Source organism: Apus apus, chromosome 1, assembly GCF_020740795.1.
Source record: "Apus apus isolate bApuApu2 chromosome 1, bApuApu2.pri.cur, whole genome shotgun sequence".
Taxonomy (NCBI): Eukaryota; Metazoa; Chordata; class Aves; order Apodiformes; family Apodidae; genus Apus; species Apus apus.
In genome coordinates, this window is record NC_067282.1 from 76,256,066 (window position 1) to 76,283,471 (window position 27,406).

General features: G+C 40.8%; 1 protein-coding gene across 12 annotated transcripts in view; it reads left to right on the forward strand.

Annotated features, from left to right (window-relative positions):
- BBX (BBX high mobility group box domain containing) overlaps nt 1-27,406 on the forward strand; it is a 145,217-nt gene that overhangs the window by 80,038 nt on the left and 37,773 nt on the right. For all 12 annotated transcript variants that reach the window (XM_051623973.1, XM_051624031.1, XM_051623952.1 and 9 more), the window contains 6 exons: nt 3,969-4,139; nt 5,709-5,951; nt 12,085-12,283; nt 16,035-16,102; nt 22,859-22,939; nt 24,711-24,791. In XM_051623973.1, coding sequence (XP_051479933.1) covers nt 3,978-4,139; nt 5,709-5,951; nt 12,085-12,283; nt 16,035-16,102; nt 22,859-22,939; nt 24,711-24,791 — 834 coding nt within the window. In that variant the 5' untranslated portion in view covers nt 3,969-3,977. The remainder of the gene's footprint in view (nt 1-3,968; nt 4,140-5,708; nt 5,952-12,084; nt 12,284-16,034; nt 16,103-22,858; nt 22,940-24,710; nt 24,792-27,406) is intronic.

A 27,406-nucleotide genomic window follows, 5' to 3' on the forward strand; every position in this document is an offset into this window, starting at 1 on the left:
TATTCATGTAGTTATCTCTGTAATGTTAGGTCTGTATCTGCACTAAAGATAGGTGTAGAGAACATCACCCTGAAGGTATCTCTTGCTGTCAGTGAATCATGAATGTCAGCCTTGACATGTATCTTCTGGTGATGTTATAAAGCATATGTGGCGTATTTTAAGCAAAGCTGTCCATACTTTTGTCTTGTTGGAATAATCCTACTGTCTCCCTAGTGTCTGTCACTTTTTTGTCATCCTTAGAGCTGAGAATTATCTTGTAAAGTCTTGTTAGGATACTTTTTAATTGTTTTGTTTTTCCTCATGCTAACTTATAAAAGTCATTATGTCTGCCTTAAAAGATACACAATATTTTTACTGATACTGTAGAGAAAAGTACTTTATTTTAGTATGGTTTATAAATCCCAGTTACTGCAAACTTTGCACTTTGGATGCTCTGTGTCTTCTATACTTTTAAGCCGAAATTACTGCAAAGGCTGCCCGTGACTTGTTGTGTGACTTTCTGTGGAGCTATTAAATTGCCAAGCTTAAATACATGCTTCAGTTCTTGTAGGGTCCAAGTCCAGCTTTCTTTGAAAAGGCTTGCTTGAATGGGTCCTTGCCAGCACTCAGGGAGAGAAGGAGCTAGTATTATTTTGCTTGCTTCTGTCTGCCAGCTTCCTGTCTTCCTTACAAAACAAGCTTGAAGATGTGTCGAAAGGAAAAAAAAAATCAGATAAATAAATAGAATCTGAAGAGTCCACTAAATAGACTCTATTGATGTTTTGTCTTTCAGCAAGCGAATAACACCAGTAAAACTTGAGCTGTTGTTTAATCATATGTCCATTCACTTGGCCATGGAGTCTCTTCTCTAAGTAGTTACGCTGTCTTGCCAAAACCTTCCATACAAAAAAAAAAAAAAATAATGAAAATGTCCATGTTAGTTGTGATTTGTATTTGACTGGATTATTCTTTTTATGAAACGGCTTCTCTCATAATTATGTAATTGTACGTTAATATATCAACAGTTTTGGCAGAAATGCCCATGAAGTGTAGGTTGGTAATAAGGAAGATGAAGCAACTCAAAGGAAAAACAAGTTCATCACACTGTGTCAGCATACATTTTTTTAAGAGGAAAACTCTCAGGCAGTGTAATAGAGAATCAGAACATTCTTCATGATGCCACTCATTAATTCAAGAATTCCTGAAGCTGAGCATAGGTTTCTGTTTCAGCAGTAATGTGCAGTAAGCTTTGATTAATTTATTGTAGAGGTACCTGGTTGTTCAATACCTGGTCTTCATGCATAGAACTCCCCTTAGGAATTTGCAAGTTGACCCGTGCTGAAGGTCAGTGCTGCCTTGCTGAGCTCGGTGTGTAGCACAGGCGGCAGGGCCTTGGGTGATGGAGAACGTGTGTAAAATACACCGTGGGATCACTTAAGTTCTGTGAAGTTTCCTCTTTCTCATCTCTTGAAGAGCAGCAGGCAGAGGTGCCAGCTAAAGGATTTGCTGTTGTTGAAATAGCGCTGAGACTTCAGCTGAGCTTTGTAAAGGAGGATCATGAAGCACTTCTCAAGCAATAAATTAGTTTCACACTAACAAGGAAAAGGCTACCAGTCATACTTATCTCTAGGCAGAAACAACACAATTAGCTCATCTAGATAAGTCAGGGGTAAGGGCTGGAGTGGCTGACTTGCCTATCATGCTTGAAGCGCGTTTATGTTGTTCAGAAAATAGGCCATATTCTTTATGGGAAGAAGCTGATCTCTGTCATTTAACAAACTCCAACTCTCAACAAATCTCTGCTGCCCACAGGAGCTGAAGTTCCTGGTCAAAGAGTAGCTCAGTTTCTTTGTGGTTTTGTGTCTGAAAACACTCCAAACAAAAGCAGGGTTGATTCAGCACTTTAGGAAGAGAGATAGATATAAAGAACAGTGCAGTGTGGTTACATGGTGGAGGTCACCAGGGGACAGAAGCAATGTCAGATTTGCATTTGGTGATACTGGATTTTGGCTTGATTTTCCACACTGAAGTGTTACTTTAGAGCCAAAGTTGTTTGTTTCTGTGTTTGGATCTGCTTTGCAAGTCACTGACCAAGATGTAAGTGAAATGGTGTGTGATTATGTGCCATATAGTACTTGATGGAAAGATGAGTGGGTTACAGAAAATGAACAGAGAAGGTGCCGTGAAATGAGAGTTTAAATGCACTACAGGTAGAAGTGGTACAGCAGAGTGTGGAGCTTAATGGCAAGTTGCTATGAAGTTACAGGGCTTCCTTAGCTGGTGGGGCCAGGTACTGCTGATAAGCTCGACCAGGAAAATGCCATTTTAAAATACAGATTAAAATTTCTGAATCTGCTTCCTTCAGAGTTCAGTTTTTTCCACCAGCAAGCAATGCCTGAATGCCCTTCGGTTTTCTGTGTTGGCATCTGAAGGAGAAGCAGCTGTTTACACACATTTCTGGTGCAAACAAGGTCATATTTCCAAAGTGCCAATCAGTTAACCATCAAAAAACACACATGGAAGAGATCAGCCAAAACCAAAATTAGCAATCACTAAATGAGTGGGGTATCTAGGAGCATGACCAGACCTGTACAGGCTGTAGCCTCTGTGGGAGATGGTTCTCGTGAGGCTTTCGCCCCAACAATGGCACCAGGGCTTGGACAGCTGCTGTACGTACAGGTGTTGCAGCTTTCCCTTCTGATGCCATAGGCTGAAACATTAGTGCTCTAGCAGGCATTTTCCAGAAAGCAGGATCCAAAATGCCATGTAATCTTGCAGTTATAAGGCTTGCCACCCTATTTGCGTACCATTTTCCTGAGTGTCAACAACAACTTCTTCTGGCTTTGCCTGTGGGACCAGGACTTAGCCTACCTTCTTTATCCAGCTGACAAGAAGCCCCTGTGAAACTTAGCAGGTTTTGTGGACTTTATCAAGATCTAGCTGGCTATCCACTCCCCAGGTTCAGTTTGTTTGGATGTTTGTGTTGTTTTCTTAGAAAGCCAGCCGTCCTCCTGTCAGGATTATCATTGACATTACACAGTGTAAACAGAAGGCTACAAGGGACCAGACTGTGTGCCAGCAACACTTGATTCCTGTGGGCTTCAGTATGCAGAAGTGCTGGGTTTCTTTATTTGTATATTTATTTGCCCCTTACCTGGGTAGCAGATCTCTTAAACCATTCCTTAAACTGGTAGTTAGCATGTGTTAAGCATGTATTTTTACAGAGAGGTAGTTCTGGGTATTTTTTAGCTGAGGACATATACAAAGTAGGTCTGTAAGTACTACTTAGCTTCTGCATGCACTTGGTTCAGGAGGTAGTTTTGTTTCCTGTGTGAGGGCTTCCGTTGATGAGTACTTCAGGAGTGGCAGGATAACTTCCAAACAACGGCTGGTTGGTTGTTTCAAATTTGTGTATTAAAATTCACTTCTCATAGGCAGGAAGTCAGATTTCCCTGTTGCACCTTTTAGTGGCTTTTGGGAAATCCAAGCTCATAATGTCATGGGGTTCTACATCAACATTGCTTTATATAAAAGCATGATTAACAGATTAATGGCTGGTGATACATTCCACTGCTAAAAAGAGGGATATCCTGGCATTTTCAGTGACAAAATGTTAAAAAGTACAGTGGACATAGGTGTGGGAGAGCTGTGGAGTCTCACTCTCTTGATCAGTGAAATGTGAGGGCTTTTCTGCTGCCCTTCAGACAGGAGCACATTCAAGAGCTGGACTGGCTAGTGCTCTTCAATTGTATATTGTATATTGATACTTAATCTGGGCATTAGGTGGAAATTATAGGGTTGGAAAAGATATTCCATGCTGTTTTGATGATTGGAATAAAACTATAGATTACCGTTCCAGTTCTGAGAGTCTTGCATTAGTACTCCAGTATTTGTGACATATATCAGTCACCATATATTCATGTATCTATGTAGAGGTCATTTACGCTTAAGGGATTGGTGTGAACTTAAAACTATTTTTTTTGTGACAGGTCACAGTAATGAAAGGCAGTAGTAGGAATAAGGATCATTCGACAGAAGGAGAAGGAACTGGGAAGCGACCAAAAAGAAAGTGTCTTCAGTGGCATCCTCTCCTTGCCAAGAAACTCCTTGACTTCTCTGAAGAGGAAGAGGAAGAAGAGGAAGAGGAAGATCTTGATAAGGTAGACTTCATTGGATACTTTCGACCGTAGAAAGATAATGGTGGGTCAGATTCTCCGTAGGTGTGTTCTTGGTTGTTTTTTTTTGCTTCTTGCTGTTCTCTTTGAAGAACAAATGCAGCCAATTAAAAGCAGTTATGGTGTGTACATAAGGCAGTAAGGATAAGTAGCAAGTAACACGAAAAAGTCAATTGTCAATCATGCTTTTAAAATCTTCGACAAAACCTTTTTTTATAGTTAGACTTCAAGAGTTTTAGCTGGATTATTTAATAACGTGTTCCACATCTTGGCCTTGATTGCTCAAGATGGGTTTTTGACATGTTTTTTAAAAACATTTATTTTAGACATGAATTAGCCTGTGCTTGATGTGTGCTTCTCGTGGCTCTGAGAACATGCAAAGCTAATAGTTCTCTTTCTCTTTTTGAAGATTTAAAAAATACAAAGATTAAAAGGGAAAAGGAAGACAACAATTTTTGTTATCTTTGCACATGAAATTCCACTTACCCTCCAGAATATTGAGAGCATGGGTGAAATAATCTGTCTCTGGTTTGACACTTAGTATTTCAGTACTACTCAATGAAGCTGGCATTACCATTTTTTTCGTAAGAACCTCAAAATGTGGCATCTCACAAATGTACAGTTAGACTCATCCTCAGTAAGAAGAAGTAGGAATGGGTTATGGAGATGTGATGTTTCCGTCATGTGGACAATGTTCATATCTGCATCCCCTTTACTCCTTCTTAAGCCAGGAAGGGAGAGGTCAGTGCTGAGGAGACTGTCTTGAGCCACGTACTGATAAGAGCGACCTTGATGAGGATAAGGAGCAGCAAGGAGACTGATACTCTGACAGTACTTTCGGTTAACCTTACCAGCTTGCTTCAACAATGCGGTATAAAATAGTAGTGTTGCAGTTAAGTAGGAGATGGTTTTCTTTCTCATACAGCAAGTCTTTTCATTCAGTCAGATCTACTCTTCTGTGGTGTGTCCTTTGTAGGAATGTACAGGCCTGTAAGTGGAGAGAGCACGTGTTGGCAGTGTGTGCTGTTGAGATTTGTCCCCTGGCTGTGGCTGGGCAGCTGTGTCAGTGGCTGCACTGCAGTACCACTCACAGGATGAGTAATAAGTGGCAGGAGATGGGGAGACAACTCTTAGCTGTGCACTTTCCTTCCTATGCGATCTATAGTTGCAAACACACATAATTGAGGTCAAAGGTAGTTCTGCTCACCTCATCCCATTGGGATAGTTTCTAGATTGTAGGAATAGGGTAGGAAGGCTCTCCTCCTTCCAGCCCCCTTAGGACTGTTACTAGAGAATGGTGTGCAGCTTAGAAATTGCTTCAGTTGCAAGTCTGACTGTAAGTCTTGCAGAGGGCATGAATGAACCTTGAACCATCAGTTAAGGAGGTTTGATGTAGAACTCCAGACCTTCTGGACAGAACAGATGGCCTTTGGAGATAGCTGTGTGTATCCATATGCATCTTCCTCGTTCACACATCCAGCATACACAGACTCCCAGTCTCTGTGGGAAGCACGGATAACTGAGTTTACACCCCTTCCCTTTCGGTTCCGTCAGGTGACGCTCCTTGGCGCTGATGGTTTAGAGCAAGATGCTGATGAAACTGAAGACGACGAGTCCTCGGAGCAGCGAGCTCGCCGACCAATGAACGCGTTTCTCTTGTTCTGCAAGCGCCACCGCTCTCTCGTGCGTAAAGAACACCCTCGCCTGGATAACCGTGGCGCGACCAAGATCTTGGCGGATTGGTGGGCTGTTCTAGATCCAAAAGAAAAGCAGAAATACACTGACATGGCCAAGGAGGTATGTTCTCTCTGAATGGTGGGTGTAAAGGGAGTTCATTACACATTTGTCCGTTTTCCGTTTCTCTGTATTAAATGTTTTCTGTGGGGTCTTTCTCTTCCCTGGGTTCCTCAGCTTTGCCAGTGGGATTATGGTGCCCGGAGCTGCTGCTGTTCTTGCTTTGTTTCACTTAGTCATTTGGAGTAGAATGAAAAGAAACTGGTCTGTGTACACAAACTAACCTGGTTCTAGTAATCAGTGGTACGCATATATGCACTTTGTCATAGATACCACCTGATAATTTTTGCAGATAGTGTGTGGTGGTTGAAAACAATAAACTACACAGTTCAGTGTCAACTGACTGTAGTGATGCATACCTCAAGTTGTGCATTTGCTATCGATGATACATGTCACTATTATAATACAGGTGGACCAAACCGAAAGCATAGTCAACAAATGTAGTCCCTCTTTACCTTTGATGCTTCATGAAGTACTCTTCCTATGGATTGTTAATGATTTTCTGATAGAGCAGCCTTTGGTGGGGCAGAGCCCAATACCTGAATCCGAGAGCAGTACACAGGCAGAGTCCTTTAACTGGGAGAAAGTAAAAGAGATTTATCCCCATATTATGCAAAGTATTTTTACATGAACTTAAAATTTAAATGAGGCTTTTTAAGAAACAGCTTGCTTGGTAAGTTGGCCCCAAAAAGGCTGCGAGTATCCATAGTAGAGTGAGAGGCATGTAGCTAGTTACTTAGCCCTATAATATCACCCCAAAACAGATCCTTGTAATTACGTGTGTGGTGTAGATTGCAGGTAACCATTTAATTCAGTCTTAGAAAAAATAACGGAGGGCCAGTGAGAAGGAAGAACGTCTCTCTTGTTTGTCGAGCAATGCTCACGCACTATGGGAAATACAGATAGCTGGGAAATTATTGGGGAAAATGCTACCTGCGTCTGCCCTGTACCTGTATCTGCCCTGCTGCCCAAGGCTGTCCAATACTGTTAACACATCTATATAAGGTCTGGCTCTTCAGTAGTTTGTGCAAACATGGAAAGGTCCACAGGAAAAACAAAGTTTTCTGCACAGCAGGTCCTTTCTGATGCCAGGGCCTGTAGTACCTCCTCCATAGTTCTCTGTCTGTGACACAGTGCTGAAATACTGGAGTCTCAGCTTTCTCCAGCTATTCCTGATTTGTTCTACATTTCCATTTACAAATTAGCAATGCTTCTTGAAATGTGTGGGAAAAGGGCAATTGGGGGATCTAGTACAGATATAGGGAAAAGAAAGATGAAAATGAAAAAATAATTTTTGGAAGAAACAAACCTCAGGGGACTGCTCTTTTGTAGCCTTTTGTCTTGCTGTGAAGTGAACTCATTCATTAAGAAGGAAAATAATAGCAGAACTTCTGTATGAAGTGACAGATCTGAAACTATTAATCATATTGTTGTAGAAATCATTGTTTCTGTAGTGATTTATTTATTCTTCTCGGCATGAAGAGCAAATTGCATATTCAGTGTCAAAGCAAAACAATAAATCTAAGTAGTTTTCATCATTACAACTAGTTCCAAGAGTGTGTAGAAGACAGATAGTGTATAATTTTTATTCTTTAAACAGTTGTATGTTATAACAGTAATTAGCAGCTGTCATGTGCCTTCTTCACCATCACAAGCCTGTTCTGTGTGTGTGAATCAGTTTTGTTTTAACACTGTCTTTTGTAGTTAGGCTTACTGCTGAGACTGTTGAAAAGATGTTAATGTCAACTCTAGTGTAAAACATTTATTGGTCTTTTCCATTTTCCTAAGGAGGACTCATTTAAAAGTCAAGAATGTGAATGCCTTTGGGAGGACATAAAATTACCATTGTACCAATAATCTTCTGTTTGAGTACTTATATGTATAAGCTCATTAAGTTTAAAATACAGTTGATGAACTTAGTGTTATTTAAATGTAGCTTTTCAGTGCCCTTTGACTTCCAGTTTTCACTCCATAGCCTCTAGCCACTGCCCTGGCAGGACAGACATCTTCCAAAGGACCATACGTCATATCCACTCCCCTCACAACATGTCTTGTTTTCTCTGAGCTTCTGAATCATTATTCTTGAGATGGGAATGGGCCTGACAGAAGTGGTCACTACTGCAGTGGCTACAACCCTTGTTGTTTTACAGTCTTGAAAATATTTTTACTACTTGAAGACAGAGTTTACTAAGTCAGCTTAGATCAAGCATGAAGGAAGCAGCTTTCCATTTCTTACCTGCTTAGTACCAGCAGTGTAACTGTTTCAGCAGTATGCAAATCTAGGCATTTATATATTTACTTATTATATGTCTAGCTATATGCAAGATATATTTTGGAACATAGTGAGGCACGCAAACTTCTTGGCAAGTAAAATTAGGAGAAGTTTCCTAGTGGGCTGGACCGCTTTCCCTGCTTCCCACTGAGAGGATAATGAGGTCTATATTTCATTTAGGCGTTTTTGGAAAATCCCATTATGTACGTGTCTGCACCTTGGCCCCTGCTTCCTCTGTTTTCAGTCTTATGGTTTATGGTCACTTGTAGCAACACCTACACTGGAGATCTCATGGTACACCTGCAGAGCTCAGTATCACCTTCTGCTGGTGTTCTCTTTAGGAGCAGGCTTTCTATTTTATCCTGCAGACTTCTAGATCAGCTTAACTTTGGAAGTTTCATTGTCTAGGGTATAAGCCCAGTAGGTGATAAATACTCCAAGTGGAACCACAAATGTTCTGCCAATTGTTAGTATTTCCCTTAACTGAGGGAAAAAAGAATTATCACTATACATTAATATGCTCCAGCAGTTTTAGTTACTTTGGTAGTGTGTTTTTCTGTTAACTCTTACAGGGCTTTCGCTGCAACTGCCCTGTTCAGGGACTGGGAACAATCAGCTGCCTTGGAAAACAGCCAGCAAGATTATTATTGTTCAAGCCTTGTTTCCCTTGCTAGAAAACACTTCATTTTAAAAGACAGCCTTGCATCGGCAAGATCCAGGCAGTCAGAGTTGTTTCCTGTAGGGAGCAGCCTGATGAATCCAGGCTGCTGCCATTCAGTGGCAGAGCTGAACGCTTCTCAGGGCAACTGCTCAGCCAGTGGTTTGGCAGATACAGTCAGCTAGACTGGAAGCTGGCTGTCATTGCTGGGCCACTGCTTTGGCAGCCCCTCAGGAGAGGAGGGGACAGATGCTCTGGCTTGTTGGCCAGAGTCCAGCAAGTTCACTTGGTGACGTATGGACCATAGCATGTAATGTGAACCCTGCATCCTTCAGGAGTGAAAAAAGGAATTTAGTATTTTCTGGGGATTTTTTAAATTATTTAACTGTATTACTTTTTTAAAATGTTGGATCTCTGGGATTCATGTGATGTTTAATAGCCAGTTGGTGGGATTTAAGCATGCATTTAAAGTTAAGCACGTGCTAACTGCTGCCGTGAGGTATAGCTGGAGTCCACTTGTGAGCTCCTGTTCTCACCACACTAGAGAAAGCAAATCTTTTTTATTTGGTGATGAAAGCAACTCAGGGAGTTATGTTGAAGTGTAGCACCTTTTTTAGCCTCAGCTCTTAAGTGGTACCAGTCCTACCACATAATACATCTTCCCCAGACTATCACAAAAAATAAATCGTACATCAGACCAATCCTACAACCATGTCCTGGGACATCAGGACGTGACCCTGCTGGTCTGTTCCTGCTGCTCAAGGGATGGAATCTTTGAATTCCAAGTTAAGGACTTTGGGTTTTTTAAAAGCAACTTTAGAGACTTTCTTAGGCTGCCTGTGCTACGTTGGTTTACTGCACAGTTGGTCAAATGGAGGAAAACAGTAAGCTTGCTATTGCCTTTGGCATTTTTTAATTACTGGGTAGCTCATTAAGTTATCTTCTGGCAAGCAGAATCCATCACTTCATTTTAGACCTTGGTCTAATAGTCATGAAAATCAATATTGAAAGTCTTTCTGAGATTTGGATCAGGTCTCTGTGTATTTTATAAAACTGCTTCTTGGCCACTGTGTAAGTTTTATATTTTCTTTCTCATTTATCTTGAGTGTTGAAACTCTGAAAGAGGCCAATGAGTTGTCCGCCCTTGGTTTGCTCCCTCCACAATGGAGAGTGAAGTTAATGCTCACTTCTTGGCTTTGCAGAGGAAAAAAATCCATTAATACATGACCTCACTTGAATTGCTCTTGTTGGAAACTGATTAAAAGCTTATTGCTGCCTCGTCTTGCAAATGGCATGCATTCTGGCTCTCATTTGATGGGCAGCTTGTTGGCTTGTCAAATTATTCCTTAGAATAATTCAATTACTCAAAGCAGTAACACTGATATGAAGAGCTTACATACCTAACTTCTAGCAATTTTGTGCATTTCACTCTGCAGGCAGAAACATGATTTGTGAGTGGGCTGTGACTTTAACAATGGAAAGCAAAGCTGCCTCTCTGTGTATTTTTGCCTCTTCCCTTACCCCCTCCTTTTCCTTTCCCTCTACCAAGCTATTTTTTTGGTATACTGAGCTCCCAAACTAAACTGAGGGAAAGGGAAAAAGGAGTGAGGTGCGAGGTGTTGCAGTCCTTACATTAATACATACACCCTATTCAGAAAATACTGCATGTATGTGGGTCAGCCATCCGTGCAGATTTTTATTATTTATAGCCATTTCTATAAATACAGCACTTCATGCAGTGCTGTGCTTTTGTAAACTGAAACATTTTTATTCTTGCTACAGTCTGGAGGTAGCAGGAGTCAGCTGATAAGTTATGGTGGAAGTGAAAGTAAGCAGTACACATGTGATGGTGATCCCGCTGCAAGGTGTGCTGCTTATTGATCTGGGAAAACACTGCAGTGACTCCATCAGAAGAGGAAGTTTTTGGTGCTGATTCTGTATTTGATAACCAAGGGCTTTTTTGGTTTTTTCCTCTCTGCATGTGTTTCTGTGCTGGCATATGCGTGAAACATAGGTGATTCTTTGTGCCAGAACCAAGACTGATGACAGTTGGGTGGGTGGGAACGTATAATCACAGAAAAACCTTCCTGCAGCTGCCCTGCCATGTAATTGAGGATCAGTTCCCTCTTTTGGTCGTTTGCTGCCATCGAGAGATACCAAGTGCATGAGGAGGTACTGGGTGGGTTCCTTCTACCCACAGTGAGCACTGGTACTTACAGGGTAGACTCACAGCAGCCAGTACTGTATGCTGCTATCTGCTCTTAGGCAAACATTGGCAGCTGGAATGCGTGGCATGTTCCTCTGATTCGTGTTCTCCACCTTGCACAACAATGTTAAAAAATACTGAAATGTGCTCCTTTTATTGCTCTTAACATTCAAAAATCTTGTTTGCTCTGGGCAGCAAATATGTAGAAAACATCACTGTTGCATTTGGTGAGTAAAATTGGCCCTCATCCTTCCTTCTACCTCTGCTACCTGTGTAGCTTCCAGACCTTTTCCCCCACCCATCATGTGTAGTCTGGCTTAGTTTACTGCCTCGTACCACAAATATAGCAAACAACTGAGATGTGTGCTGTGTGCTCAAGGCCAATCAAAGTTTTATATGGTCCCAGTTTATTTTATGCAGCCACACAGTGTGATAAGATTTTGGAAGGAACAATGGGGATGAAGTATCAGAAGTTACTCAAAATGAGGCAATACTGATAGTGGTTTATTTTTGGTGCCTGGTTTAGGAAAGCATATACTCACATATTCTAAAATACAAAACTATTAGCAAAAAATATGTGCCAGGTAAGGAGTGTCATGCTGCATTGATTGCTAAATGTTTGTTTTCATTTCATCCAAACTAGAAAATAAAGAAAGATTGTACCTGCAAAAGAATTCAAATAGCTGTCTTTGTTTCCCAGGGAGTGAGCATACAAGCACTGGGGAGGAGTCTGCAGTATCAGAACTTCAGCCTGCTCTGGGTGATAAACCCACAGGAGAACAAAGAGAAACTTCACTTCTTTAAATACAGCTCTGTTTATCTTAATAGTTCTTCTTATTAGATTGTGTTGGCGGTCAGATTCTAAGCATGTGATTAAACTATTAATAATCAAGATATTTAAGGATTATTTACTGTATTAAATCCTCTTACATGCAGTGCACTCTGTTGCCCTGTGGATAGTATAATGTCATGACTGGAAATTTTTCCTTTTCTTTTCTAGTACAAGGATGCATTTATGAAAGCAAATCCAGGGTACAAGTGGTGCCCCACAACAAACAAACCTGTGAAAACCCAGTCATCCACTATTACCAACAGGAAAAAGATATGGGCCTTTCCATCCGACTCTGCAAAAGATTTACCAAGCCCGAGGAAAGTGACACAAAGTGAAGAAATGCCACAGCTTAACTTCGGGATGGCAGGTGAGATTTTCATCCATGTTACTCAGATGTAGCATCCTCATTTTGTTAGAGGTTGCAGTGTTGGAATTGAACTGTGGCACCAGTTTTATTTACTGCACGTGGTACTGTAGAGCAAATACCAAATACCTTTCAAGTCCCTAATTAAGTTGCCAAAACTCTAGTTAAATGTCAGCATAACAGCTTTCCAAAAATTCCCATATGGCGTGATTGCTCGTGAGAGTCAAGTCCAGATATGTGACATCATGACCCGTACCTCATTTGAGGTCCAGATTTGATTGATTTTTAATTCCTATGTATCTACTGTTAGAGATTTTCCATTTTCTAGTCAAAAAGGAAAATGCTGATACTGTGTATTGGTTTTCATAGAGCATTGTACTTTGTTTAGTAATTTGCTATTTACAAAAATAATTTCTGGGTGTCTATGAAGTTGGAGGTGTTAACGTTCTTGTGGATGAATGTACTGGTGGAGCTAACTGACATTTAAATCAAGAGAAATGTAATTTAATTTCACTTAAAATATGCTCTTCTGTGCATTATACCTCAGAAGGGCAGATTCTAACCTATTAAACATTAAAAAAATGATCCATGAATAAGTGTAGGTGGAGCTCCTGAGCCAGTGAAAGGCACATAATCTGTCACTGATAACCACAAATAGCAAATTGCAATCATGACCTTGAGATACAGAAACATAAATGTTAAATGCTGGAAGCTTAAGACCTAACAGTCAAGTTAGAATACAGTTTTTCCACCACCACTCCTTTTTTTTTCTTCTTCTTTTTTATTAAAAGTTTATAATTATATTAATACTGAATTATTTGAAACTTCGTCATCTCCAACCTAGTTGGAGATGGAGATGTCTATCTACCTGGCAGATAGACACTGCTTAGAGAAATCATGAGCTTGGAGAGTGGAAAATGATTTTGTGGAACAAGTGTAAAAGGATAAAAAGGCATGTATACCTTTTTACCAGTAAAGTGGTATGGAAATTCCCATAATGAAATTACTTTTGGCTATGGACAAACTGTGAAATGTGATCAAAATAAAGGTTTTTGTCCTACATAGTTATGATGTATGGGAGACCAGTTTTAAAATTTCAAGCCCCTTCATACAGTTCTGCTTTTGCTATCAGAGGAGTAACTTCTATGCTCCTTAAAGGTTTATTGACTTAACGCAAAGAATAAGTAATAAGTCTTGGTCCATCTGCCATCCCCCAATGCTCCTGCTGGAATATCCAAATGTAGAGTTTTGGAGTACAGAGAGATCTTGACTCAATACTTGTCAGAGCAGAGAATTAATTTGAAACTAATCTTATCCATTGTTTTATCTATGGAGCCATTAATTTCTGAAGAAGGCCCTCTTCTGCACTACATGTGATTTAATTTTTGTTACTTTTTTTTTTACTGCATACCAAGTGAATGAACGTAGTAATTCATAGGAGTCTCACTCCAGTCCTCGTGCCAGAGAAGGCTGGCTGTTTCTTGAGTGTAACAGTAGCTCATAAGATAATGACAGCTTCTGACAGCGATGTTAGCATTCAAATGATGGCAAGTCTGCCATGCCAGATGGAGTACTGTTTTGTCAACTGTATACCACTTCATGCTAAATAAATTTTGTTGTGTTCTCTTCTCCTTGACTTCATGTGATAGTTCAATTCAACTCTGACTCTTATATCCCACACAAACTCTCTTAAAATACAGGCTGTATAGTAGCTGATGAACTAAAATGTATCTGAGCTACCTCAGAAAAACTTTTACCTTTGAAATCTTCATGGCAGATTCCAGAATCATTCCAAGAAATCTGCTTTACTTTTTGATAATCATTAATCCTGTCTCGACTGCTTTTTACAAATTACATTTCATTTTGAAAAATATAATACATAAAGAGTAACATCTGCTTTTCTTTTTTAAGTCCCACAGAGGCTATATCTCTCCTTTATTTTTGGTATTCCAACGGTAACTACCCCACTTCTAGTTCTCTCCTGTTGACCTATCATTGCATCAAGAACCTGAGGTGTGACACCAGCATTAGGCTTCTGACCTGCAGACCCCACTAGTGATGTTCTTGCTCATCTAGCCTGGAAGTTGTATTTGAGCATGTTCTTCTCATGACATGGCTCACCTGTGATCTGGTGTAGGGTGTAGGGAAAAGGCAGCTGCTGTTGACAGGTGAATGTGATCATTGCAGCATCAGCCCTCTCAAGTGTAGCCCTCTGCTACAGCTGCTACAGTATTCAAGTTGTTTAAGCACTAAAGTAAACTTTCACTTTCCACTTAGCTGTCATTCTTTTCCTTCCTCTTAGTTTTTATGTTAAACGGTGTGTTTTCTTATTTGAAATTGACAAAACAGCCTGTGAGTATCAGTGCAAGATGCTGTCTGAGGGAGAACTTTCGGCAGCATCTATGCTTTTGAATTAAATAGCACCAGTGAGTATTCCTGTGAACTGGACCTTGATAGTGTCTAGCACTAAATTGTTTGGAGATTTACCTGTACAGGTTTGGCCCATGTCAGCTGAAAAGCTCAACAAATTCCTTGGCACCACTCATGAGTGGGAATGGGCCAGGGGATTTGCCAATGGATATTTTGAATGCAGCTATTCTGCATCCAAATTTTGCATAACAAAATGCAACCAAATGGACAAAGGTAATTGTACCAGTTGGCCTCCATTCCAGGGAATGGCTCTGGACGCGTGTATCATATTGTTGCAGAGAGAAGTTGTGTATAGTTGAGTGAAGGGAAAAAATGTGAGTGCACGCTTAGTGAAGCACCATTACTGAAGTTGGTGTCTCAGCAGTACAGCAAGAGTAGTGCGTACCTTTCTGTCACATTTTGGCTGTTGTGTGGGACCTCTGGGCCACAAACTGTCTCCCACTCTTTACATGACACTCTGTTAAATTGGGCCCCTGCATTGCTCCCGAGGCACTTCCCCCAAATCAGACAATTACTCTTCATACTGTTGAAGAGCAAGCGCTGTTCTGAGAGGAAAAGCCACTCCATGAGTCATGCAGTGCCAGTGTTCATTGCTTTCACTTCTTGTTGTTTTCCGAGCTCCTGGGGTGCGGGAAGGCTGGAGGCGAGAAGCTGTCAGCATCAAGTACTTGGAGAAAGAACATTTGTATCTCCATTTTACTTTCCTCAGTTATGTACTATATTGGCAGGGCAACAAGAAGGCAGGCAGCTTGCCTGGCCAGTGCCTGCGCTGTTCTGGCACAGAGGATCAAGTGCTTCATGCTTCAGGACTGTCAGGCTGGCACTTTTCACCACTACATGCAGCTCTAAATTAAAGCTAAATGAAAAGAGAAATTTTGCTTCAGAGCTTGATCGTGTCCTTTTGTTTCATCCTATTACTTGTTCAGTGGCTAAGGAAGGGAACCACTCCCTCAGTAGGAGCATCCATTAAGTTACAAACATGCAATATTACAGCATCTTTGTGTATATTTATGTATGAGATCATTACAGTTGCTGTTTTAGAGATATTCATCTCTGTAGTACATAAAACCTTTGGCAGTAAAATTGTAAATCCACACGATGGGGTGTTAAGCACACAAATCCAATTAAATCCTTCAAACAGCTTTGAAAGCGTCTCCCAGAGGGTACAGAAATGGTTATTTGTGATTCTCTTGAACTGCCTTTTATGGTAGCTTGCTTAGAGTGTCTGTGACAAGTAGTCTTCCGGGGGTTTAGCACTGCAAGTGGTAGGTTCTTTAAACAAGCAAATGAATAAACTTAAGACTTGGGTTTACTTTTTTAACAGATCCTACACAAATGGGAGGCCTGAGTATGCTGCTTCTAGCAGGGGAACATGCCCTGACTGCACAGGAGGTAAGGAACTCTTTTTCTCTCCCTTATCACAAGCTCTCAGTTTAAAGAGAGCTTGGAAGAGGAATATTTGACCAGTGGAAAATGAAATTTAAGATAAACCTTGGGTAAACTCAGGTGGGACTGAAGTGTGAACCCTGTAGTATGAGTCTTGTATCCCAAGCATGAGTGTGGGCCCAGTTTTTGTATCAGTTCATTCTTAACTCTGCTGTCTGAATATTTGATCAGACCAGGCAAGTCTGCCCCATGAGAGAATGTTGTCACAGATAGAAGGGTTGAAACATTGTGTTAAAGAACAGGTGGTTTGGAAGCCCTTCTGGGCAAAGATTTCATATGCTTGTGAAATGCTTCACACAGCTGTGGCCTTGGTACTAATAGCAAAATAAATACCTAATAATTTCCATGCAGTCAGTGTCATTGTATATGCATTCTGAAACTGTGCAAGTGCTGACAGGTAATTTAAGTATTTGAGTCTACTTCTGTTCATTAAGTCTTTATGTCTAAAAAGGTGTTTATAGTTCAGTTGACATCAGAAATACCTTGGTTTTATGAAGATGTCTAATAAGTAAAAGTGCTCCTGCGTATCTCCAGTAGGGCAGAAACTTCTGATCTTTCTTTACACTGGTTAATGTTTATCATCTATTTTTTGGGCTAGCTCTGAAAGCTGTTCAAAAGATAGCTTGTATGTTGAGTAAAAGAGGTAGTCACTGCCATAAATCCCTAGCCTGGAAAGAAGAGCAGTGGAAATGAAGAGAGTTTATTTTTTATTTATTTTGTTGTTATTGGGAGGAAGAGCAATAATTAACTATCTACATGTGATGCCCCCAAATGCAAAATGTGTAGTTCATTTGAGATGGATTGCTCCTTTACTGCCAAAGCTGCGCCAAGACTCCTCAATGCTTTGTGCATCAGTTTGAGCAGTGGAAGTCTTTGTGCAAGTGTGGATGCTGGCTTTCTGTGTTGCAGCATGAAGAATAGGACGCACTAGGACAAGGTTGGCAGAGAAGTGAAAAGAAAATATTTTGTACTAAAATTAGAACATCCTGTAGTTTTCAAACTTTGAATTTTTCGGCTTGGAGTTAAAAAACTTTTCACTATGCTGTTATGTTTAAATGAGAGGGAAGGTGTGTTGTAGTTAAAGGTACTCAGTTCCATTAGGAAGAGTCTTTGCTGTGACCTTGTGAGTTGAGCTTTCTTGATTTTACATGAAGGGTGCCTCAAGTAGTATGATTTCAGATGGCAGTGAAGGATTAAAATCTACATGCGGATGTAGAGACAAATTGAAAAAGATGCTGTGTGATTGTTATAATATATGAACTTTCTTAATCAGAGCTTAATTTTTTTGAGCAAAAGGCACATTTCCCATGTGCCTACAAAAACCCTGTTTTTTCTCATAGAAACATGCAACATGCCTTGTGATGCAATATTTACTTTATGTACAAGCTATAGTGTGCTATGCTCTTTTGAGCCTGAAGTCTTCTTTTGAAACCTGGCCCTCTGCCTCAAAGATGTAAGCTGTGTAATTGGCATTCCGCCTAAATTTAGAGGAAAGTAATTGTCAGAAATACAGCCTGAACAAAGCTAGTTGAGGGATTTGTTAGCTGTTGGAATCAGAGTGGGCCAGAAACTAGCCTGTACTTACTAATGCCTTACTGTATTTTAATTGTTCTGCACTATGTGAGAAGCAGTAAGTATCAGAGAACTTTCCCAGGGAACAATACTGTTCATGTCCAGTTCTTTTGGAGGATCCCCTGTGTAAAATACATCCTCCAGAGCAACCTGGGTGCTGGGTATTCTCAAGGAGACCCAAATGGAGGAATTTCAGTCCTTCTAACTGTGTAGCAGCAGGAATCAAGTCTCCAACTGTCTTTCTGTGCTCTGGGAAACTTCCTCAGTTTCTTTGCATCGCAGCCCTGGTGCATCTTTCCTTTGCTTCCTTTTGATTTGATGTTTCATTGGTGATTAGATATGGAGTAAATATTTCTTAGGCTTATGTTTTCCCCTAATGCAGTGAAGATCCTAAACCTCTTTAGGCTTGGATAATTGAGCAGCACTTCTGGCTTCCCATCCTTGGGTGTGTGGACAGAGGAGTCATAAGATGTTCATCTTTACATGCCTGTGGGACAACCTATGGTTGAATTTCCATGCTTGTGCTTGAAAACTTTCACACTCAAACCAGCCTTTGGCAGGTTAGCCGAACATGTTAGGAGGTAATAATGATATGCTCAGTCAGGCCAAGAATTTATTGTAGAGGTGATAAGCTGCTTTCCTCTTCAGTGAAGGAGGGTTGTGTTGTGTTAGAGTTCATTTTGACATAGGTGAGAATTTGGTGTACTAAGGTGACTGCTGAGGTATTGACAGCGAAGAGGTTGAGAAGTTGCTTAACTATGGAAAACACAGGTATTTTTTTAATACGCATGTAAGTATATAGATGCATGTTGTATATCGAAAATCTTGGCATTTCTACTTAAATAACACATGCAGTGTTGCATTTAAAATAGTGTTCTGAGTGGTATGACATAGCCTTCATTATCATTAAAGCATGTGTGTATACATGTAAAACACATGCATATATAAGGTTCTTGAAGTGGAGGACTGCCAGAGATAAGATTACCTGTCAACTCGCAGTTTGACTTCTTGTGCATATATATGTTTATGCAGACTTGGGTGGCCTTGTAAGCACGGGTATTAAATACTCTTTTCACCTTAAAATTTGTTAGTAGAAAGGAGGGCTGCTCTGGCATAATTTACTCAGAACCTGGGAGAAGGTGAGGGAAATTATACTTACCAGATCTGCTAATCCCACATAAACGTAAGCGAAGCCTGCTGTTTTTCTGTCAAGCACATGTTAAATGGATGTATAGGGACTTTCTACATCAGGTGTTTAACCTTCAAGATGTCAGAAGCCCAGATGTCAGGTAACAGTGAACAGGTGGCAGCGGGAGGACAGAAAAGAAGCATAGCAGCAATATTTACAAAATTGCCTTGAGGCTTCAGTTGCCATCTCCATGTCATCAGTTAGGTTCCTATTTTTGTTATTCCTTCAACAGAGAATTTTGATAAAAGGATTTGGTATTGGTACCTGATTGTTTTCCAGGTAGGGGCTGGAGTTACTAAGCAGAAGAGAAGCCACAGACTTTACCAGCAGTAAACGAAGGACTTGGACAAGCACTGAGTTTCCACCAGGCTTTTGGGTCCTTTCATGCATTACATAAGACTGTGGCGTCTGTGTGAACGTATTTTGTTGAGCACCCAAGCAGAAACGCCGGTCGGGTCTGCTCCAGCTACTGTCGCTGTGCCTGGGCAAAGCCTGGTCCTCATGGCAGGTTTGTTGGCAGAAAGGCTGCAGCTGGATGAGGAGCACTCCTTGCTTGCCCGCTCAGCCCACCTCCCGTGCTCGCCCATCAGGCCCTTTGCTTGCCTTAGAGCAGCACCTAGTGGCCTGTCTGTAGGTTACTGCCCAGAAATCCCGGAATGGGATGTGTCGTCCAAAACCGGGCTCAGGAGGGCATTAAAGCCTCGTGTCAGTCAGTGCGGAGGGTGAGGCTGCCCTTCGACTGCGTTCGGCGCGATCTGTTTTAGAGCAGGTTGTGATAACCAGGGAAAGGGAGGCCACGGAGGCGTAACCCTGGTGGTTTCCTTCTCTTTGAGAACAAAAAGTTACCTTGCGCGCGATGCCGGGTTTGCACAGGGTAGTGTTGCCCCGGGGTGTAAATCAAAGGTGAGAAATCCCTCGGTGGAGCTGAGGGCAAGCCAGGAGGAAGAAAGAGGAGAAGGAATGAGATGTTGAGGGTGTTTTGTTACAGCAGGAAATGAGTCGTGTGCAGTGGCACTATCTGTGCATCCCTTCTCTCCAGTAATTATTTTAATGCTTTGATCAGGTTCCTCCTGGCAGAGATTAGAAGTCCTGGAGAGAATGATTTCCCACAGGCAGGGAGTGTGTGGGGAGCAGCGGAGTAGAAGAAACAAGTTCAAATTAGTGGTTCTGCCAACCAAAGGCAACCATATGAACTTCTAAAAGATAAAGGAAATTAGTAAGGGAAGTATGGTTATTCTAACCACGAAATGACCTGTGAGTTACTTGGCACCAGCAATCTGTCCCTTTACACACAAAGCTGTAGGAAACTGGGCTTGATACCTTCCATGGCTTGTGGCTCCTGTACCGCAAGGTGAAGAAGCTGTGCCTGCCTGCAGGACATGGCTTCAGGGACAAGGAGACTGGCCCCTCCGTGCCCGCCTGGGGAGCAAGTGCTTCACAGCACTGGTGAGCCATAATGGCTGCTCTCAGGAGGGCTCCTCCACTCCAGCATGGTGCTTCTGGGGTGACATGGGTCACTGGCTCCCAACTCAGGGCTGGTTTGTGCCCTGCTATCTCAGGCACATGTTGACACATCCATGTGGACATGCTCCTAGCTAGGCAGAGGAAGCTGCAAAGCTTCAGTCTCCAGTGGGGCGGGTAGGCAGAGGTCTGGCATATGGGTCCCTGCAGCACTGGCCTCAGGGAACAGAGAGGTTTCGTGTGGCTTCATTGTCCACATTGCTTCTCCTCAGCAAAGTAGTGCTCTCTTGTACAGCACGCTGAATAGGCTCTGCTTACGAACAAACTACTTTGCTCTCTACAGCTACCTTAAGGAGGTAGTAAAGTGGTGGGGCTTGTTCTGTTCAACAAAGTTATAAGTGACAGAACGAGGTAAAGGCCTCAAGTTGCACCAGGGGAGGGGAGGTTTAGATTGAATGTTAGGAAGAATTTCTTCACCGAAAGGGTTACCAGGCATTGGAACAGGCTGCCCAGGGCAGAGGTGAAATCACCATCTTTGGAGGTATTTAAGAGTCATATTGACATAGTATATAGGGATATGGTTTAGTTAAGGACTTGTGAGTCTTAGGTTAATGGTTGGACTTGATGATCCTGAAGGTCTTTTCCAACCAAGGTAATTCTGTGATTTTTTGATTCTGTGAAAGTGCTTCAATAAGCACAACAAACAAAGCTGCATAAGGCAGCCAGTCAAACTGCAGAAAATTTCAGTTATGTGGAAAACAAATCCCAAAGTTGGTTATTCCTGGGAGAATTCCACCAGTGAATTGGCCTGAAATAACCAAATGAGCGCTCAGACATACAAGCAATATTTCGACATATTTCACAACAGTGCTGAGACTCAGACCTTCAGAAATGGGTCACTCAACAGCAGCAAGTTCAGTGTGCGTCCCTGGTACAGATCTCATCACTGCTGAGGCACAGACATTGTAAACAGATCATGCAGAAGAATGAGAAAAGCAGTAATAAGCAACCATTGAAAAAGCAAAAGGCAGGCATTAAAAATAAATTATTCGTAACCCTTTGGGTTGGTATATTCCCACAGTACACTGATAAAATACCCTGCTTGGTGTTTAAGGATATAATGAAAGCACAGATCATAGGAGGTACTTCTTCCGCTAAGTTCAATGGCATGAAGGGATGAAACAAGTTTTACAGTGTACAGAAGCAAATTGTCTTGTGATAAAGTTCACCTTGGCCTGTAGGTTGCTACACTTGGATCAAGTGTTTTCAGAGGTGTATGGGTCGCAGATTCCTGAAACAAAATGCCAGTGGTGCTGATGCAGTGCATAAGCATCTCAGAGAAGCAGCAGCAGTATGAACTGCATGTGCTGTAGGCCTGGCTATTCTGTGGTGCTATTTGCTTACTGGCAACAGATGCAGTTGCTAGCAAAACCTCACGTGTCCATTGACTAATAAATGCTGTTGTCATACTTGTTTTGGTAATAAATAATAATTAAAAAAAAAAACAAACAACACTTATGATGTGAAATGTTTTAAATAACTTGAAATTTCATGAAAAATCAAAAATTGTTAAATGGAAAAAAAAGTCCATCCTGCTATCTTCCTAAAATTCCTCAAAGTGTCCTTCTCTTAATTTCCTGTAAGCATGTCACATACCTTATTTTATACTAATGGTAACTCATGCTTCTATAGGATTTACGCATTCGCATTCAAGTGTGACATTTAATGCATGTATCATATTTGATACAGTTCCTTTATAGAATGTTGCTAGATTAACACATTTCTGGCTAATAAGAGCAGTACGGTCAAACTTGGTGTTAATTCGAATAAGACTGTTGGTTTTGAGCAGTCATTTCTTTGTATTTTGATTTCAGAAGTTATGACTCTTTCTTGCACTGCCTTTCATACGCACCTGTAAGTCAATGTTTAGGTACATTATTTGAGCAATTTGAGGCTTGTGGTACCCGTAACTACTTAGTTTCATGCTGTGAGGGAATTGGGGATTATTTTTCCAATAAATATTTCTGTCACTTAGCAACCATCAGTGTCTTCAAAACTTTTTGTTAGCTTCTAAGTAATTTTCGCATTATCAGAATGTCAGTACAAATTGCAGACTTAACAGTGTTGATGGAATCACTAATACAAAGTAGCTCTGTGTGTAGCCCAGTATAATCAGTTTATTATTCTGTTGCATAAAATTCTTTTGCAAGGTTTGGAATTATAAAATAAAAGAAAAATCCCTGGGATTTTTTTGGTCTGTCTTCTTGGATGATTTTCAAATGCATTAAAATGGGTGCTAAACTACATGTTCACCTACAAATTTTATGAAACCTGTCCAGGACTGTGAAACATTAGATTGCCCATCTTCTCGTAAACACTGCTCCTTGTTAACTGCTGCCTGGTATTTTGTTTTGTTCACTGTTGTTCTTAGCTTGAAAGAAGCACCTTTGAGGTCTTACTCTGAGCTTTCCTTTTTCCAGATTTCCTCAAATACTTGCCAGTCTGATGCAACTAATTCTACAGAATCCTGTCAGAAGTCGTCGTTGTTTCAGTTCGCAGAGGTGAGTTTCTTTGCGACGGGTTGTCTTCCCCAGTGTTTCCTTTTAAGAAGCATCTGATGTTTAGCTGGAAGAGAAATCAGAAGTCTTTCACTAAAATTCAAGCTTTTATTTGTTGCTTCTTTTTGAGTTTCTGGAACCGGATCATTTATCAGGTAGACAGGTCAGATTTTGAAGTACTACTGCACTTGGTTTTAAACTAGAGTGTTACTAACTAAAGTTAGTAACTTCATTTAGATGTTACATTATGTCCTTTATCTATTTTGGCTGTTTTATTTGTTGAGTCCGTCAAAATAAACTAGTTTTGGAATTTCAAAAATCTTCTTTCTGTAACCACCAAATAGCTCTATGCAACTGTGCTGTAGTTTTGCAATGTACAACACTTTTGACAATATATTTCCTCTTGCTGCTAGCAGTGCAACTGTGCTGGTTTGATGGGGTTGTTTCAGATTTGGTTTTGTTTTGTTTTTAAATATTTACTGTTCCTTCCAAGTTTGAATGGATTTCATTGACATAAACGACACAACAAGAATGAGGTTGCAAAGAATCCTGGTCCTCTACAAGCATCACTTGCTTGTTTATATCCTTCCGATTTTTGAAACGGTCATACTCAAGTGACATATAAATATTTAGTTTTATAAATACTGATTGTACAGGATGCTCGGTGGTGTTTGAGTAAGTGCATATGGAAAGAAATTTTGTCATAGCAGAGGCTTGTTTTTGTTACTGTTTTCACACCAGCTGTGATTCAGATTTCCATGTCTTTAATACTCATTGCTGTGTGCACCTTCATATTCCTCTCTAAACACCATCACTTGCAGAGCAAAAATATTGCAATCCTAGCAGTCAGAAAAAAAGTGATTATTTTTTGTTGTTTTGGTTTGTTTTTTCTTTGTTTTAACATCAACCCACAAGACCTTGAGTCCCAACCTAATTAGTAGTGGGCCAGAATTGTGTTGTTTGCTGTAAGACACACTCTTGCTAAGGGCTTGTGACCTCTGACTTTCCCTACCCATCAAAGAACTACTTCACTGGATGCCTAGAAACAAGCTCATCTGCACCACTAAAACATGCAGTTTAGAAGCAGCTCATTGATGATCAGTAATTGGAAATGCATATTAGCTAGTCTTAATTTTCAAGGATGTTAAATAGCCTGTAGTGAGGCTGCACCTAACCAGTGCATGGTACATATGTGTGTCATTGGCAAACTAATTGGTACCTGTACTGAAATCTAGCATTAATCAGATGTATCATTGTCAACAAAAATAACTGACACAAGTTAAACAGTATAACACACAATTTCCTTGGTGTCTGGGATGGATTTGGTATCTCTTCTTAACTGGCCTGTACATGTCTTCCTGTCCACACTTAGGCTTCTGTGCTAAGTAGCAATTGGTGCTCTGTCAGCACTACCGTTCTTCAGTCTCAGATCTTTCATTGAACCATGAAATACAAGATAGTGTTAAGTTTTTGCTGCTTACTCTCCTTTGACATATCAGTGGGCAAATAAAAGGCTCTCAAAAAAGTCTGAGCCTGGGAGAGATTTTCCATGTGAAAAATAACACAAGTTTGGTGTTTCAGAGATCATTCATTTACGTGTCTCCTGGAAAGCAGATACTGTTCTGTACCTGTTTGTACAGGTGGGCTGGGATTTGTTTGCATGCTGTTAAGTACTGAAAATCTTTCTATATGATGGATCAAAACTTTAGTACGTTGCGGTTTGACATTAAAACTGAAGAATTAGATAATAACAAAATAATTGTTATCCTGACAGATCTCTTCAAACACATCACAGCCTGGAGTCCCGGGAGCTGTAAAACAAACTGAGGAGTCTGCATTGTTTCAGTTTGCTGAGGTATAAAGGCTGAAATATGGTGGAGGAGGGTGGGAGCAAGCGAGGAACCATTAAGAGTTGTCACTGAATGGCTGAGCACCCTGTCTCATGAGGGATTCCCATCAGATATTAATCTTCATGACAGCATTGTGTTAAGAAAATTGTGGGGGGAATAACGAGTGATTTGAAGAGATGTTGGCCAGTTTTACCAGCTGTCACATGCACAAAAGGCACTGGGCTTGTGAGCGTTCCCTGGCCTGTCATACCACAGGACTGCTGCAGCCTTTTTTTTTCCAAATGGCCTTTTAATTTACATCTAGGAAGAAACCAAATAAAAGACATTCTGAAATGACACTATGCACTGCTTGTAGAAGAGGATGCAGCAGTGCAAAATGACTGCTGCCCTAGAGGCAGGAAGCCTTTAGAAAAATAAACCTCAGGTCAAAGGAAGCTTATCACAGCAGCTACAAGGATATGTAACAGCATCATTAGGTGGTGACCTATAAAGCCTATAAATTACACCTAAGTATGTAAGCTATCCTTCTTCCTCCATGTGTTGAGGATTTTGAGTTTTTAAAGATTGCTTTTAAGAATTTCTTCTCCCGTGTGTTAAATGTGCCTCTGTGAATTGACTTTCCACTTCCATTGACTTTCCTCTTCTTGCCCATTTGGGGGAGTCTGGTACTGCTTGCAGAATCGGTTATGCTAAAGGTATATTTAGGAGGTGTCTGGAAACGCTGGGATTGGAGCTGGTGCTATTGTACAGGAGCACAATGGCATGAAAAGTTACCTTGTATGTTATTCCGTGTGCTTAATGAGATTTGACTACATACAGCACCCATCTTTTTGTTAAATGATAAGCTAATTCTGTACTGTGAGTTTTTATCTTGGCTAGGATGGGCCTTGATGTATTTTTTAGGAGGTCCAATTACAAAAGAACAATTTCTGATTCAGGTGCTATAAAAGACCTGACTATGAAACACCCCTAGAAGAGATACAGTAGAGATATTCTGTAATCATTAAGATGTTTTCATTTATGCCACCTTTTTTTTAAGGTACAAGTTAATTTAGAAAGTTTTTTTGAGAAAATTAGTGGGATTGAGCAGGATGAAGGCATGTGTTGAAGCCAGGCCTTTAGACCAAGTAAAAGATACAAGCTGGAGAATATTTCTTGTGAATTTGATTGCAAAGTCTTGCACAAGTGAATCTACTAACTTAGTTTGAAAAATTGTAGCAATCCTATATTTTAATTGAACAGCAATGTCAAGATACCTGCAAAGTTGAACAGGATATGAATTGTCATTAGTACAGCATTTCCAAGTTGTCATGTAAAACCTGGCTTAGCCATACTTTTCAAAATTTCACAGAACCTTTAAAATCATTTCTTCTCCTAACTGAACAAACAACAAAATAACCAACCTGAAAATTGTGATACGGATGTGACAGTGCACTGAGTTGCTAACTGCACCACTATGCTAAGCCAGCTCATTTGGCGCATCAGAGTGCATCAAATGTTAGGTAGAAGAGGAGCTTAGGTAATTAGAAACTGGAAAGGACAGTTTTAAAGTTAGGACTAGTCTATTTCCCTGTAAAAATTTTAAAACGTGTGTGCAATCTGGAAGGGGTTGCAATTTTTTGGTTGCTTTTTCAGTGTCTGTAAGTAAGGGACAGAAATTTGGAAAAGCTAAAAACAACACAACAAAAAAACCCTTGTTGGCTTTGATTATTCCTCCTGTGTTATACTGCAGTTGTGAAACCTTAGTTTCATTGACTAACATCATGTTTTATCTATGGCAATAGAGAAATGGCATTTTTTTTAAGATTGCAGCCTGATTTCATTTAGGTTGTTTCAGGGGAAAGTATTGAGCATGCTACGGAACCTCTTTAAGCTTTCTACTCCTGCTATTAAAGCTGTTAGTGCTCTTTCAAATATAAGGGCTTTCATTTACACAGGGTGTCTTTGTCCAGTTTGGCAAAAATCCTGTTCCTTCATGCACCACTTCTTACAGGGTCCTCTCTATACGATTGCATTACTGCATGTAGTAAGGTAAATTATGGTAAGTAGGCTGCTGTCAGCAATGTACAGAGCTACAAAAGAAAGATGGAGAGAAAGCAGTTATTTAGCCAGTAGCCAAGTAGACCTGTGAAGAAATGTGTGCTGTGGTCTGATCTGCCTGGAGACTTTTGGCAGCCATCCCAGCTTAGTTTTGGTTCTTGCTGGAGGTACTTCATATGTTCCCTTTCTCTTAGCCGGCTTTACAGCAGGGTGAGTAAGAGTGCCTCTTTGTGAAGACAGTGATCCCACTGAGTAGATTTGTAATTTAAAATGGATACCTTCACCCCAGGAGTACAAGTCCCCTGTCACTCAGAAACAGCTTGTTATAAGTAGATGAAGCATGGGACTGTTCCTTCTTTACAGCATCAGCTAGCCTTTCATCTGGTTGTCATGGCTAATGAGGCCTGCCCAGTGACTTGCCACAACAGATGATGAAAGTCCTGGGAGTAAGATTTGGTCGGGTCCTGTGTGTGTGCAGACAGGTACCTTGGTGGCATCCTCAGAAGAGTTTTTTGAAATTTGGGAGTGTTGCCAAGTTACACTCCTGAGTTTCTCTTCCCCCTCTTATCTTGGAAATACT